General features: G+C 43.4%; 2 protein-coding genes across 4 annotated transcripts in view; one reads left to right on the top strand and one right to left on the bottom strand.

Annotated features, from left to right (window-relative positions):
• Positions 1 to 15,164, top strand: part of pofut1 (protein O-fucosyltransferase 1) — a 404,965-nt gene that overhangs the window by 180,779 nt on the left and 209,022 nt on the right. The window lies entirely within an intron of this gene.
• plxna2 (plexin A2) overlaps positions 1 to 15,164 on the bottom strand; it is a 195,841-nt gene that overhangs the window by 159,712 nt on the left and 20,965 nt on the right. For all 3 annotated transcript variants that reach the window (XM_052059388.1, XM_052059387.1, XM_052059390.1), the window contains exon 2: positions 2,073 to 3,414. In XM_052059388.1, coding sequence (XP_051915348.1) covers positions 2,073 to 3,263 — 1,191 coding nt within the window. In that variant the 5' untranslated portion in view covers positions 3,264 to 3,414. The remainder of the gene's footprint in view (positions 1 to 2,072; positions 3,415 to 15,164) is intronic.

The raw sequence follows: 15,164 nt of genomic DNA, 5'->3' as shown, positions 1-15,164 counted from the left end.
TATCTCCTGCACGCACTGTTAAACGTGAGTGGAAGATGATGTGGAAAAATAAAATGAGGAAACTACTTTGAATACAAGGAATAAATTATATTGGTATTACAGATATTATGTCACCTAACCTGTAAAAGTTTAATAAATTGGAATTTATCAACGATGCAGAATAATTTATAGCGCAGTAGAACAGAATCATTTATAGCATGTGCTAGATTCAATTATATATTTATTTTTTGTAACTGATTGAAAAAAACGAACAAATCTGTAATTTATGTACAGTCAAACCTCGGTTTTTGAACGTCTGTGTTCTCGATCAAATCGGTTTTCGACCAAAAATGTAAAGTTTTTTCATGCCTCGGAGGATGACCGAATTTCGGTTCTCGAACAGACTGAGCGCACTTGAATGCGTCACTTGACTCCTCTCACCTTCCTCACACGAGGAAGTGACGCTTCCTCGGGTGGCGTTCCATTGTGGACAGACGTGTTCAATAAAGATTTTTTTTTTTAAGTTTCAGTTTTCGAACAAATGGGTTTTCGAACAGCCTTCTGGAACGGATTATGGTTGAAAACTGAGGTATGACCGTATATGCAGTATATAATGCTACACATACCGTATATAAATGTGTATATATTCACATTGAGCATAAATTCATTCATTCATTCATTCATTCATTCATCTTCTGTACCGCTTGATCCTCACTAGGGTCGCGGGGGGTGCTGGAGCCCATTCCAGCCGTCTCCGGGCAGTAGGCGGGGGACACCCTGAATCGGTTGCCAGCCAATCGCAGGGCACACATAGACGAACAACCATCCACGCTCACACTCACACCTAGGGACAATTTAAGATTAAGAAAACCTTTATTAGTCTCTCAATGGAGAAATTCCAGATTCCAAATTTAGAGTGTTCAATCAGCCTGCCATGCATATTTTTGGAATGTGGGAGGAAACCGGAGCACCCGGAGAAAACCCACGCAGGCCCGGGGAGAACATGCAAACTCCACACAGGGAGGCCGGAGCTGTAATCGAACCCGGTACCTCTGCACTGTGAAGCCGACGTGCTAACCACTGGACTAGTGGCAGACTTCAGTGGCGCAGCTCCGTTCGACTCGGGGATTTAACAGCATGTCGACATTGTTCGCGAGGCTCACATCCTCTTGTTAAACGTCATTTGTATAAGCTTCCAGACTTCCTCATCCATTGACACCCATCTGCATAATCCATAATATGGGATGGATTTATGGGTAAGAACAGGGTTTTAAGGACGGTATTATTTTCTTTGCGCGAATATTGTGCTTCTTGGGCTGTGTCATGTGACATCAGAGCTCTGCGACGCTACAGCTGGCAGAATGTAGTGGGCGGCGCAGCATGGCAGGTGACGGCTGGCACCCTTCAGCACATGCTGCGATGATTTGAGATTCTGCTGGAGACTGGTGGGAAAAATACGCACTAATTTTGTCACTACTGTCACTGCGGTTTCTTCAGTCCCCCCACGTCGCCCTTCCTCTGACCTCTTCTCGCACATCAGAGACAAGAAAAGCCAACGGTGCCCATTTATGAGAACCAACAAGTCATTGATTTTCATAAAAGTGGGCAACAAATTGCCCACAGGAACGGATTAGCAACAAAGTAAGACCGATTAGTGGACTTGATCAATCACGACACCCTTACAACACATGTGCACCTCCAGCACGGATCACAAGCCTGTACTAGAGCAGGACACACAACTCGTGATGATATTCTTAAATATTTATTAGCAATTAAAGACAATGTAGGACTGAAGCCTCCTGGGGAATGAGGGAAAAATCAAGAGACTCAAGTGATGGCAAATCAGTGGCCTCCAAAAAGATAATTGGGCTTTTCACAAGGAACGGCGTCGGAAGCACTCACTGCTGCTTCCTGAGCCTGGAAGGCAATTGATGATTTTAAACAAAAGGAGAAAATTGTCACTGTGTAATTTTAAGTCCATTTTATGACAATTTGCTTCTTTTTTTTAATGAAGTGAACATCTATATTAGAGTATCTTCAAAGAACTGCTAAAACTGCACACTGAGTGCCGAAGAAGTGTACGGGTAACTCACCGCTTTTGTGCACTGAACATCCTTTCCAAGTAGCCAGTTGAGCTCCAGGTGTCCCTCGCCTTGGTAGCAGGACTGCAGGCGCTCTTTGATGCGTGTGTTGATGTCACGGATAGTGAAGGCGCAGAGCGCAGAGTCATCGGGAGGATGGTGAAATTGCTTCTGGCCTTTGGAGAAGACGGCGAAGAGCACATCGTCTTGAGCGGCGATGTGCAGCGACGCCGCCAGCACGCTTCCCGGCTTGCCGAGGTAGGCGGCCTGCAAGAGCCGGTACTCCACGCCGTTTTTCACGCAGCCGATGGGGAGGGAGACGTATGAGTGAAACTTGCGGTCGTCCTTGCAGAGGCGAACGATGCGAGAAGTGTAGAAGAGGTCGCTGGTGGAGCCGCTTGACGACATGCCGTTTTCTGGCGTCTCCGGCTGAACGGTCAAAAAGTACACAAAGCTGCCGCTCGCGAAGCCGTAAACGTAGTAAATGTCAAAGTGGGACACCAGAGCTAGCGTGTCTGAGGGTATCTTGATTAATGAGGAAACAAAGTCGGTATGCAATTCGTAGTCAAGCATCGCGGACGATTCTGGGTCGCGTGGAAGCTTGCGGCTCGATATGGTCGGGAAGTAGTCCTGCTTTCCATCAACCGCGGTGCCGATAAACAGTGTGCCATCCTGGCCTCGTGAGGGCACGATGACCCCATACATGGTCCCAGTCTGATTGACACTGGAGAGGTAGTGCTCTTTCTTGTGAGAGGGCTCTACTAAGATAAAAAGGTCATCCAGTCGGAGGAGTTTGCAGACGCCCTGGTAGAGGCTGCCGCACGCCAGCAGGCGGTTCTGCGAGTAGTCGATGAGGAGAAGCTTGTTGACGTTGTTGGTTGAGACCAGAGGCTCCGAGCAGGGCTGCACTATCAAGGGCGGGTAACAGGCCTTGTTGTCGTCCTCTGGGCCCGTGTCATGGGACACCAGCAGGGTCAGGTTGCCCGAGAGCTTGTACACACGGTTCACAGCGCCAATATACACGGACCCTGTGGTTCGGTGAACAGTCAGGTGGTTGAAGAACCAGTCCCGCCGCTCCGGGTGGAAGGTAGTGAATGTCTGCCCGCTGCACTGAGCAAGGCACGCTAGTAGCCAGAAGGCTAACAAAGGAGCTAATAATCCCATTCTGCCCTCAGGCGATGAAGTCCTGTGCAAAGCCTTCATGTTTACCAGGTTTTTTGTTTTGTTTTTGGGTGGGGGGGTTAGGAAACGGTGGAAAGTGGATGGATGAACAACGGAAGACTGTTGGAGACCTTGTTTTGATTGTTGAAGGCTAACTTGTCCGTCCAAGAGTCACCAGCCTCTTCACATCTTTCTGGAGAAAAACAGAGGAAAAGAGAGTGTTCATGACTCACATTTTGAGAGGATCAAGGTTCATCCTCGATTAAAGAATCACGCAACAAGAGTTGGGCCGAGCGGATTAAAAACACAAAGGGAGGAAATGGTTACAGTGCGCATTCCAAAGGACCTGCTTGAACACCGCATGAAACTCGAGGCAAGTTTCGGCAAGAGAAATTAGCCTGGACTGACTCACCCAGCAGTCCCCATACCCACCTGCCAATATGACACCATGACAAGAACACACATTACTCACAAGTCTCATTCATGTCACTATGACTCATCACATTCCAGTTATTCCAAGAAAAACTCATTTCTCAAAAAAGGAAATCACAGTCCTTTCCATTTATCATTGTTATCCGATATACTAATATACACAACGAGGCCAATGTTATCATGATGATAGTTGTGCGCTTCAATGTCAATTATTTTGATTTGAATTTATTGATATAGCTCCGAATCCCAAAACACATCTAAAGACAACTACATTCAGCAGGGGAAAAAAATGACCTTAAAATGAACTGAATAACAACATTATTTATTTTTTGTCTCAGTTGATAAGAAGCAGGTAAAAGTAAAATATATGCATGAAATACCGTAATGCAGAAAGTTTTATCACCACCAAGTGAGTTAACAAATAAACGTATCATGTTGGTAGCGGCACACTAATAATGCACTGCAAGCATTATTATAAACCTTATAAAAATACATACTGTATATCTATAGATATTGCATCATATAGGGAATATGAGAGATCATCGATGGAATAGAAAGGAGAATTATGTTTTGTCATACTAGGTAACCGTACATCCAGCTACAGCAGTATCAATATTTGATGTCTGTGTACTGTAAAATCAAACGATACATGTGCGGCGTGCTGATTTGTACAGATTGACTGGTTCCCTCATGGGATTGTTTAGGACTAAATCCCAGACAGGGCCTGGCTCATCCTTAAATGTTTGCATATCAGACGCAAGCGTCATGGTTACAGCCACATCACAAAGCATTCATCAGCAAACTCAATCATAAGCAGCAGTGCGAGGGGTGAACAAGTGGAGTGACAATGGCGGCAAATCCCAAAATCAAGAACAATTAGGCGTAGCGATCCAACAGGGGTAATTACAGAGGAGCTGAAGGAGGTGCGAGGGGGCGAAACGAGGGTTTGGTTGGGCTGAACCTGCGTCATTTCACCAAGCTCTGAATTTGCATTTCCAGCAGCGAGGCTGCTACAAATCAAAGGTGATAGGTGTTGTTTGGAATAATCAGAGAATTAAGAAGCACTCTAGCCATGATGAGGATTCATTCAAGCCTGGTTTAATTCCAAGATTTGGGATTTCATCTGAAGCTCATCAAGGTAACAATGGTGCAATTAACCTTTACGTTGCTTCCATTTTACATTTTCAGACCATAAGGCGCACTTAAAAATTTCTCAAAATTCTACCGTGCGCATTGTTCCCATCCGCATATAATCCTGAGCAGGCGTCTATGTTTTCATCACACTAGAACTAAATCAACTTATAAAAAACTCTAATGGCATATATAGCTTTGGTTCATAAATGATGGTTCATTTAGCCCACAGTATGGTTCAAAGTGAAAGTGCGATTCGGAAGCCCCGACACATTTTGTGGAATCTGGAACAGATGAATTATATTTCAATCCATGTTAATGGAAAAAACATTGCTTCGCCTGAGGAACTGAGGCTCCATTACACAAACAAAATGCCTCAATGTGGTTTGCAGACTCAGATGTAGTAGTTCACAGTGGGTGGTGTGCTATTTATTCAGTATACCTCTTCCTAAAGAGCAAAGCAGGCTTACACATTTAACAAGGTTTTGCGTGTTAACCAAGAGTGTGAGAGACCCCACACAAAGACAAGGAAACCATCACTGTGTGTGCCTACTGTTCGTCCTCTTACTATTCTAGGCTAACTATTAGCTTAACTGATCTTACATTGTGGTGAATGGCCTTTGAAAGACGTTATACAAACTGTGGCACAATCAGTTGCTCCTCCTACTTGCCGTGCTAACTTCAGGTCGCTTTCTAATTGGTTATAGTTTGTAATAAGCTGTTTAAAAAACAAAAAAAAACTTTTTTTCTTATTTCTTTATACCACAGTTATAATATCCGTAGCTCAGCCAAATAAAAAAATTGAACAATTTTTTTTTTCTTTCATGACTTTCAGCCAGATCGTTTTCTGAGGAAGTCAGGAAGGAAATTTTGATTTACATTACTTACACCACAGGATAATTGCCGAAAATAATCTTGTCAGAGACATCTAAGAACAGGGTCTTTGCTGCTTTGATTTGTAACAGAGGGAAAATGCAAATATTTGGACTGATTGTCGCAACATGTTGTATTTTGGTGCCCACGGCAATTATTTTCTGAATGGTATCTTAGCCATAATTGCAGTCACCTCATCACCTTTTTCATTCCAGGTCACAACATTAATATGTCTCATGAATCATTCTTGTTGCATTTATATGGTAATTTCTTCCTCTGTAAAACTGACTCACCATAAAGAAAGAGCGGTACTTTGAAGCAGAGAGTGCAAACGCTTAGAGCGCCGTTGTTTTCATTCTTTTCAAATCCAATACTCAATTGCTGAACTCGGCGAGGTCGGCCTCGAGTGTGACAAAGACGCAGTCAGTCTATCAACCAAAACAAAGATTTAGTTCAAACCATATGAATGGATCAACTTGGTGGGGGCACATATTCACACCGTCCATTCAAGTCAGTGTGTGTAGCATGTAAAGGGAGTAAGCAAAGATGGATGAGAGCCAATGTCATAGATGAACCATTAAAGGGTGTTGGGAGAGTCGCGTAAAAACTCCCAGGGGGTAAACGGCCGCGAGATTCGTGTGGAAAAGCTGGCTCAGCAGCTGGCTGATTCTGGCTCCAAAGGGATCTACATTGCACACCGTGTGTACAAACTCAAACAAAGAGCATAGTAGAGTACAGGCAAGAGTAAGACGTGGGCGGGCCTGGTCTCGCCCTTGCCATTTTTTTCTTTTTTCTAAGTTGCTCTTCTTTTTCATGAAGATGCAAATAAACGGCTTCTGGGATAAATGGAATAGAACTCCTACGCGTTCAAAACAGCTTGAGCAGCAGGCCGTAGGACCTGTGTTCATCGACACGAGTGAATAAACTTCCAATATGCAGAACATCGGAGACCAATTGTGTCCCTTCAAATTGATGGGACGACTCAGGCCTCAGTATCCAACTTGCAGTTTAATGATATGTATGACAGCACAATAGCACTAAATAATGATTTAGTGCAGGGGTGTCCAAACTTTTTGCCAAGGGGGCCAGATTTTATGTGGTAAAATGTCGGGGGGCCGACCTTGGCTGACATTCTTTACATTGAACAATATTGTTCAACAAATTTTAGTAAGCCAGTCTGTTTCACATTTCCATTTTTATTTTAATTTCAACAATCTTAAGAATTTCTTTTGGTTCATTTGAAACAGGAATATCACATGCAACTGCTTATTCACTTGACTTTTTCTTAAACAAGTCTCCTGAGTGCAAATTGATTGATTTGAAACATAAAATGTATCACCATGACTTTTCAATAGTCACAAAACCTTTGACTCGAACAACAGGGAAATGAACAAGCAATACACAAATCCACAACTGCAAGGACCATTTGAAATATGACATATCAGTCAATATAAACACGGAGTGATGTCTTGTTAACTAGTGAGTGATGCCCTCTAGTGTCTAAATGCTATTACTCATTTAGTGAATGCTATTACTCATTTAGCCACTAGAGGGAAGCAGTACTCTATGAAACATCACTCACCAGTCTACGAGACCTCAGTCAATGCAACACGTGTTCCATTGCGCCCAACCTGCGGGCCAGACGGCACTGATTTTATGACAGGGGCCGAGGGCTGGATGAAATTCGACCGCGGGCCGGATTTGGCCCCCGGGCCAGACTTTGGACATGCCTGATTTAGTACAATATTAAGCGTATATCAACAGTGATTGGGTATCACTATAGAATTTGTTTTTCAATGTTGCCACCTTTTAATGAAAATTCTACTTTGACGTACTCCAAATTGTCAAGGACTGTATTTCGGTGCCATAGCTACAAACCTATTTTGAACACAGTTTAACAGTGAAGCATTTAACACCATCGAGTGCTTATATGTCATTCTTAGCTGTGTAGTAAGTGTAAAAAGAAGTTAAGCTCCGGTTATAGCAGGATGCACAAACAATCACAGCCTCTAAACACTTTGTCACTGTGCTGAATTACTTTCCTACATTTTGCAATCATTTGAAGACGAGCAGACAGTCTTGGGGTTATGTTCTCCCCAAGTGTGCCAGAGCAGACCAATCGTGATTCCGAGTCTGACTAATTTCATGAGGAAAGCGTCCTGATGAAAGAAAAAAAAGGCAGGAAATTTGATGTCCAGAATGAGGAGCTGCATGAGATCAGCAGGCTGTGGTATTTAACAGAGACAAATTCCAAGAAAGACAAATTCTGCTGTTGATACCCACGAGATTTGCTGAGAATAACGCAACTGTCGGCCAGTCTAAGCATTCGAATTAGCCGTACAGTGGCACATACTTGCGGTTTCGGCACTCACGGAGTCACATATTTGTTGGGGTTTGTTTATTTGTTTGTTTTTGCTTTCCAATATTTTTTCATGGTTAATATATATTTTTTGCCCCCTGCTCCCAATTTCACCCCCTAGTGAATGTTTATCAGTGCTTTTATAAAAGATTTGTATATATACATTTGTAATTTGTGTTTATTATTTTACTTTATGTTAACTGTTTTGTTAAGCGCTTTGTTACAGCTGCCGCTGTTGTGAAAGCGCTATATAAATCAGCATGTATTGTATTGTATTGTAATTGTTTTTGTGTTCCCCAAATTAATTTCAAAGAGCCTCAATTAGGCGCTGATATGTGTGGGCCGAGGTGGCCCGGTAGTCCAGTGCTTAGCACGTCGGCTTCACAGTGCAGAGGTACTGGGTTCGATTCCAGCTCCGGCCTCCCTGTGTGGAGTTTGCATGTTCTCCCCGGGCCTGTGTGGGTTTTCTCCGGGTGCTCCGGTTTCCTCCCATATTCCAAAAATATGCATGGCAGGCTGATTGAACACTCTAAATTGTCCCTAGGTGTGAGTGTGAGCGTGGAAGGTTGTTCGTCTATGTGTGCCCTGCAATTGGCTGGCAACCGATTCAGGGTGTCCCCCGCCTACTGCCCGGAGACGGCTGGGATGGGCTCCAGCACCCCCCGCGACCCTAGTGAGGATCAAGCGGTACGGAAGATGAATGAATGAATGAATGTGTGGGCCGTATCCCCCGCGAATAACGAGGGTCCACTCCATAACTTTTTCCGTCAAAATATGCACACGCAAAGGTGAATTCAAACATAAAGTAGTTTCTGCATTTATTGTCCAAGTATTTCTCAGTACTACGGTGTAAACGAGAGGGAACATTTTGAAGTGAGGGGCCGACAATGCTCCTCGTAAAAACAGTTAGTTTAGAGTGCTGTAAATGGTCAATATAGTCTTCAAATTGATCTCACATGCTTGTTTTTGAATGTCGGAGGAAGACAGACCACGCAGAACACCAACGTAAGCACAAAAAGAACACACTGGCAGCAAACTAGAAGGCCAGAGCTCAGATTCAAACCACAAACCTCAGAACTGTCAGGCAGACATGCGAACCACACAGACGAACAATAAATCAATCAATTAAAAAACGAATAGCGCATGATGTGTTGTTTTCCAATAATACTGCATTTTCTTTCACACGATATCCGTGAGCAAATTTGGATGCTTCAATCATGATATCATTTTGATCACAAACAGTTTCAGGCTTCTGAAATGTGCTCTGGCAGCAGAAAAAGGTTCCGACATGCCATCGGGCTCAGCAAACTTCCCGCCTTCACGATGAACAAGCAGCCGTGTCAATGAGCTCTCATTAAATAAAGCGCTGGCTGAAAATGATGTTGATTTTCTCCCCGAATGGCACTCAAGCAAGTCAGAGCGATGTGACGATAAAGAGCATCGGGAGACCAAAAAGAAGCAGTCATGTGAAACGATAAGCAAGTGAAAAATGTCAGAAGTGAAAACCTCGTGGTGTAAACTGGCGTCACCCAAGGAACGTAGCTCGTCTACTTATTGCCTTTTTTTCTGTACGGCCTAAGCTTCTTAGTGATGCAGCCAAAATTTGTCTTGAGCTCCTCAATTCATACAGCAATTGTCTCGCGGGAGATAAAGAAACATCAACACGGAAATCCCTTCACAGGGTGTCTGTTGTCAGACAGGAAAAGGAAAAGGCAGATTGTAATTTCATGCCTCGGATTAGTGCGTTATTCCCTTAATGATGACAGTGAGGCATGAAATCTTTACGCCTAAGTAAACTCGATGCGTTAGCGATCAAAACAACAGCAATAAACCGGTTTGTCACTCACGACAAGTAGATACTGTTCCAATAATTTGATTATTTGGACATCTCGACAAAATAGCTTCGTTTCTTTTGAATGTTGGAACAATGTCTATGGACATGGAGTATCATTTTAAAAGCTCCTTTTCTCCAAATGAGACCCCCCTCCCCCCCATCAGGATTCTTGAAGATTCTGCTACATTAGCTCGTACTCTCTCACGAGCTGCAATAACGCAGGGACTTGCTGGCATGTCAGGCTGAGTTATATTTGTACATTTCTTTGCCTTGCTAGGAAATGACTAGTTCTGCTCCAGTGCCAGATCCATCCGTCAGCTTCCAAGCTGCTTTGCGTAACTTTTCCCTAATCCGTCCAGCCATCCTCGCAGTCTCCAAACGAGAGGTTTAACCCCCCTCCCAGAAACCACAAGTGGCTTTAGTAATTGCCGTCATTTCATCTGGTCTGGTTTCCTGTGTTGAGGCCACAATGAAATGTCGCCATTTATGCATTACTGCAAACCACACATTTGAACAAGTCGACATTTTGGAACCAGAAATGTGTTTCCACTGAGGAGCAAATGCTGTGATGATGACATTGAGGCAGAGCTCAGAAATGAATCAAACTCTGATTTCGTTTCAAAGCAAAGTTGCGTGGATTTGAGTGGTTCCCTCGCATATTAAAGGGCCCTTTTCCTGAGCCAAGGTCCTTAAGACAATTCCTGATGTGAACTGCCAGAAGAGGATCTCAGTTCAACAAGGAAGGATGTGTCATATTCAAATCTAGAAATGCATGTTAGCAGACCAACACAATGTAACCCACAGGACATGCACCATTCATTACACTGGTGGAAACATTTTCACTCCATATTTTTTTAATCAGAGATGCACGTAAACCTTTCAAGATTTTTCTGTTTTGTTTTGTTTTTTGCACTGATTCTGAATCTGTCCTCATTGTCCCCCCGATCACACCAGGTTATCACCCAACCATCCATTTATTTTCTAATCTGCTTATCCTCATAAGGGTCACGGGCATGCTGAGACCATTGACGCTCACAATCACACCTTGGGACAATTTTGAGTACTTCAATAACCTGCCCGGGCATGTATTTTAAATGTTCTGTAAAGCGCTTTGTTACAGCTGCAGCGGCTGTGAAAGCTCTGTATAAATAACTCTGTAGTGTATTGTATTGTATTCTCTTTCGCGTAGCTCCATCTAGTGGATGCATAACGCAACCACAGCCACTATTGTAGCTTCTATTCAATGCGCCTTTTAGTGCAGTGCGCCCTATATATGAAAACAGTTTTAAATCGGGCCATTCATTGAAGGCACACCTTATACTACGAAGCCCATTGTAGTGCAAAAAATATGGTGTTTTTGTGGGTTAAGTCATTAAGATTTGTCATTTAACACCATCCTCCCCAAACCCACAAGTAGACCAAACACACAAAAGTTTTTTTTCTCTCTTTTTTTTCTGAATGGTTTGGCCATGACCCCGCGTTTGTTGCCTTCTATTTTCTCGTCTGATATCATAATAAAGGGGTCATTATGGCAATATGAGACAGTCAATCGAACGCTGGGTTTCGAACTTTGCTCCGTATAGTGACTTTGCATTAAAACAGCAGCAATTTTGTAATTTATGGCAAATAATGTGCACTTGCACACAATTAAGTGCGCAGTCAAGTGCACTTTGCATGCAGTGTTTCATTAGTGACCCTCACCATCCTCTGACATATCATTAAAACACACCCATGTTTTGAGAAACAAGGAGCATGTCACGGTGAACGGAGGGGGTAATTGAGTCTCGGCAGTGCAGATTATCAAGGGCATGTGAGTGTATCGCATTGCAAGACCCCAACCCATCGGCCTCCCAACGCTGCGCTTCAACCAAACAAGCAATGCTTTATGTGTGAAAGATGACACACACCAATGGGGGCTTATGATGCCACTCTCATGACTTTTGTTCGACTTCCAGCATCACCCCCATCCAAAACAAATTACTCTCATGATTTCTGACATGTGTGCACACAAACCAGGAAGTGAGGCAGGGTTGCGTCAACCCCCACGTCCCACCCCACACAGCTTATTTTGCTTACTGACACAAATCATATCCTCTTCCTATTACACATGAGGCTGAATCTGCAGAGGTGTGATCTCCTGATCCAAGTCTGTCTCTCATCATAGCAGAAAAAAAAGCTGACGAGTTCCGTTTTGTCATACTTTTCCATAAATCTGAATTGTAACAATAAATAAATAACCTCAGCCATAGAAGAGGGAATCCTTGGCAGAGGTGGGAAAACAATAGTGGCATGTCACTGGAGGTGAACGGATCAAACGCTTTTACGTGAGCGTCACACTAACACAAACATAGTTTCGATCGGTGCCCTAACATCAACAAGCTGGGGGGCATCGAACGGCGCTCAGGAGTCGATACTGAAAGAAGGTTGCGTTCAAAGTCAAGTTGTGCATTCAGTCTGACTCAACTCCAGTGAGGGTATTTGTTTCCACAAAGGCATCACTTTCCCAACAAGAGAATCGAGCACGTACTTTGACACTGCCATTCTGTTCCATTAAACAAATGTTAGTATATGAATGAGCACAAAAGTCAGGTGATCCAGGCCCTAACTGAAATTGTTTCTGTCGATAAGTGAATTAATGAAAGTGAGCCAACAAAAATACACATGGCCTCTGATTTTGGGGCGACTCGCCTTTTGCCCAAAGTTAGCAAGGATAGGCTCCAGCTCATCTGTGATCCTGAACCAAATAAGTACTAAAAAAAAGGATCGAATGAATGAATGAATGAAGGTTAGCTGGACAACCATGAAGCACGATAGCATTGCTACAACTAATAGACTAAAACATTGTTTCTCAACCGGTTTTTGCAAAATGACAGCACGGTTCTCCTGAAAGCACCCCAAAAGTGGACAAACTTTGGAACGTATCAAAATGGAGGGAAAACTGAAGCTACCTCTGTTCCACCTCAGAATCTAATCCTATCCTCTTCGGCCCAGTGACCCACTTTTGGTTCCACCAGAGCCACTCTGGAACTTTGTGAGACACAAATGTATCTCATATGCAAATCTATTTCTCATATACAAATGAGAAAATGTGTTGTCTTATAAAAGTAATGGCCAGTGCGGTTTAATAAATGTCTTAAGTTAGAAGAGCCGCTTGTATAAAGGCACTTTGTAATAAAAGTCATAAATTAGGTGCTGCGGAGTGTGTATATTTTAGCCTTGAGGAGATGTGTGGTGTCACTATACGTTATTAATAATCCACATGAGCAAGAGCGTTTGTAAAACAGGGTTCCTGCTGAGGCGTGGCGAGGCTGCTAAGGCAATAATGTGAAGTTGTGCACGGACTCTCTACAGCAAATAGAATCAATTGCGAATCAAACATGACACGCAAAGGGTGTTTCACAGGTTTTACAATCCTCACAAATTCACTTTGAGGATTACAGGAAATGTTTTTGTCTGACAGTTCAAATGAAAAAGAAGCACAATGTCCTGACCATGCGTTGTCCAAAACAGTCTGAAATAATTCATTCTAAAAGTATATAACAGCCAGGTTGAGTAGGTGGGACATACTACTGATGCTAAGATTAGTGGGAAAAAACAAAACACCTTACTTTTCGTATCTTTTGTGACCATTGTCCTTGTCGCGAGTCGGGCACAAGGAACACGCCAAAGGACGCAAAGCACGACCAACACCGGTGGGTTAGTGCGTGCGTATTCAAACACGTTTGTGTATTTTGAGGTCAGATGTATTTGCTTTCTTAATCGACGCACGCTCCCCGACGCTCAACAAACATTTGACTCTGACCTTTGCTGTGCATGACCAGAATATGCTACAATAGATATCTTTTGGATTTATTTGATTCTAACATGTACATCTGTAGCACGTGATTAAAATGTGGGAAACCAAAGGAATTTTTCTGTGTTTTCCGAAAAAATAAACAAATATCTGTTACTTTAAAACGTTTTAATCATGCAAGGCAGCAGGAAAGATGGTAGCAAAAGACGAAAAGGGGAGCCATAAACCACAACCTGGAAAGGAGTCAAGGTCACTAGAGGTTAGAAACCGTGAATGATATCCATTGAAAGTGAGAGTGAAGGGAGAAACAATACAGTGCCCGGGGGGAAAGGCAGGAAGGAAGCAAGGAAGGAGGAAAGGAGGGAAGGAAGGAAGCCATGCAGTCATTACTCTCACTGGCTAACAAGCTCTTTGAGCAGCAGCAACAACTCCCAAAAGCCGACGGGTCATATTGGCTGTTAACCGCGGCAAATTTACACAGCCCCAGCATGCATCCTCCGGCCAGTAGAGGGGGGCATGTTGCCAAGGGGTGAGGGTCATGTTGGCAGGGACATAAAGAGACGAAACCGTACTATTTTGGTCTATTCATGCCAGCATACACAGCACAGGACAAAAATAATATCATTTCTGTCAAGATGTACACATACTGATTTTTAACATTTTAACGTATTTTTAAAATGTGAGCGACTCCTTACTTGATGAGTGTGAAGTTTACACGCGTTCTGACTGCGCTTATATTGTGTGGTGTACTCAAGAAAACCAGCACGACACAGCACACACATTGTGAAATATATCTCCTCTGACATCACCAGTCTCCTTCCACAAACCATATTCCTATCGTAGTACCAAGAGTGGCCTCTGAGAGGCAGCATAGGACATCAGCATATCCAGTCTACAAAGAAGAAGAAAGTATATCGAAGAACTTGAAAGAGCCAGGCTAATGGATGGTAAAAATATAATGTGTGGGTCATCTTAAAAACCCTCAAGACATCATACAAATTCTCAACACAAACCGTGGCTCCTCTATTCAACAGCGCCCCCATGAGATCGCTTCACAGAGTCCGTAGCTCAGCCGAAACACACACAATGATTTGTGATTGTAAAAATTAAACAGGAATAAAATTTGCGATCGCCGGCCCGAACCGTTTTTTGAGCAGATCAGGTTGGAAAAAAAACCCACAACACAGGATAATCTTTCAGAGCCATTTGAGAATCTGGCCTTTGCTGACTTTGATCAAAATTTGGCCTGAGTGGTATTTGTGTACCCCACTTAATAGAGCCAGAATCGGTTATGTAACTATTCCCGGTGGTGGCTTTCGGGAGAAGATGATGGCGGGGGGATCATGCGAGAGGGATCTGTCAGTTAAAATAATCCCTTCATTTTCTCCACTACTGTTTAGTTCAACTTCTGATCATGCACAGCTCGACCACTGGAAACACAGCAGGGAAACCAATTTTTCTGCTAAGCCTACCAAAAAGGCCCCCAAAGATGAGGGGCTGGATGTTACCCACTGTGATGTA

Source organism: Hippocampus zosterae, chromosome 2, assembly GCF_025434085.1.
Source record: "Hippocampus zosterae strain Florida chromosome 2, ASM2543408v3, whole genome shotgun sequence".
NCBI classification, from domain to species: Eukaryota; Metazoa; Chordata; class Actinopteri; order Syngnathiformes; family Syngnathidae; genus Hippocampus; species Hippocampus zosterae.
The sequence above is the reverse complement of the archived record's forward strand: the minus strand, read 5'-3'. Positions and strand labels throughout refer to the sequence as shown.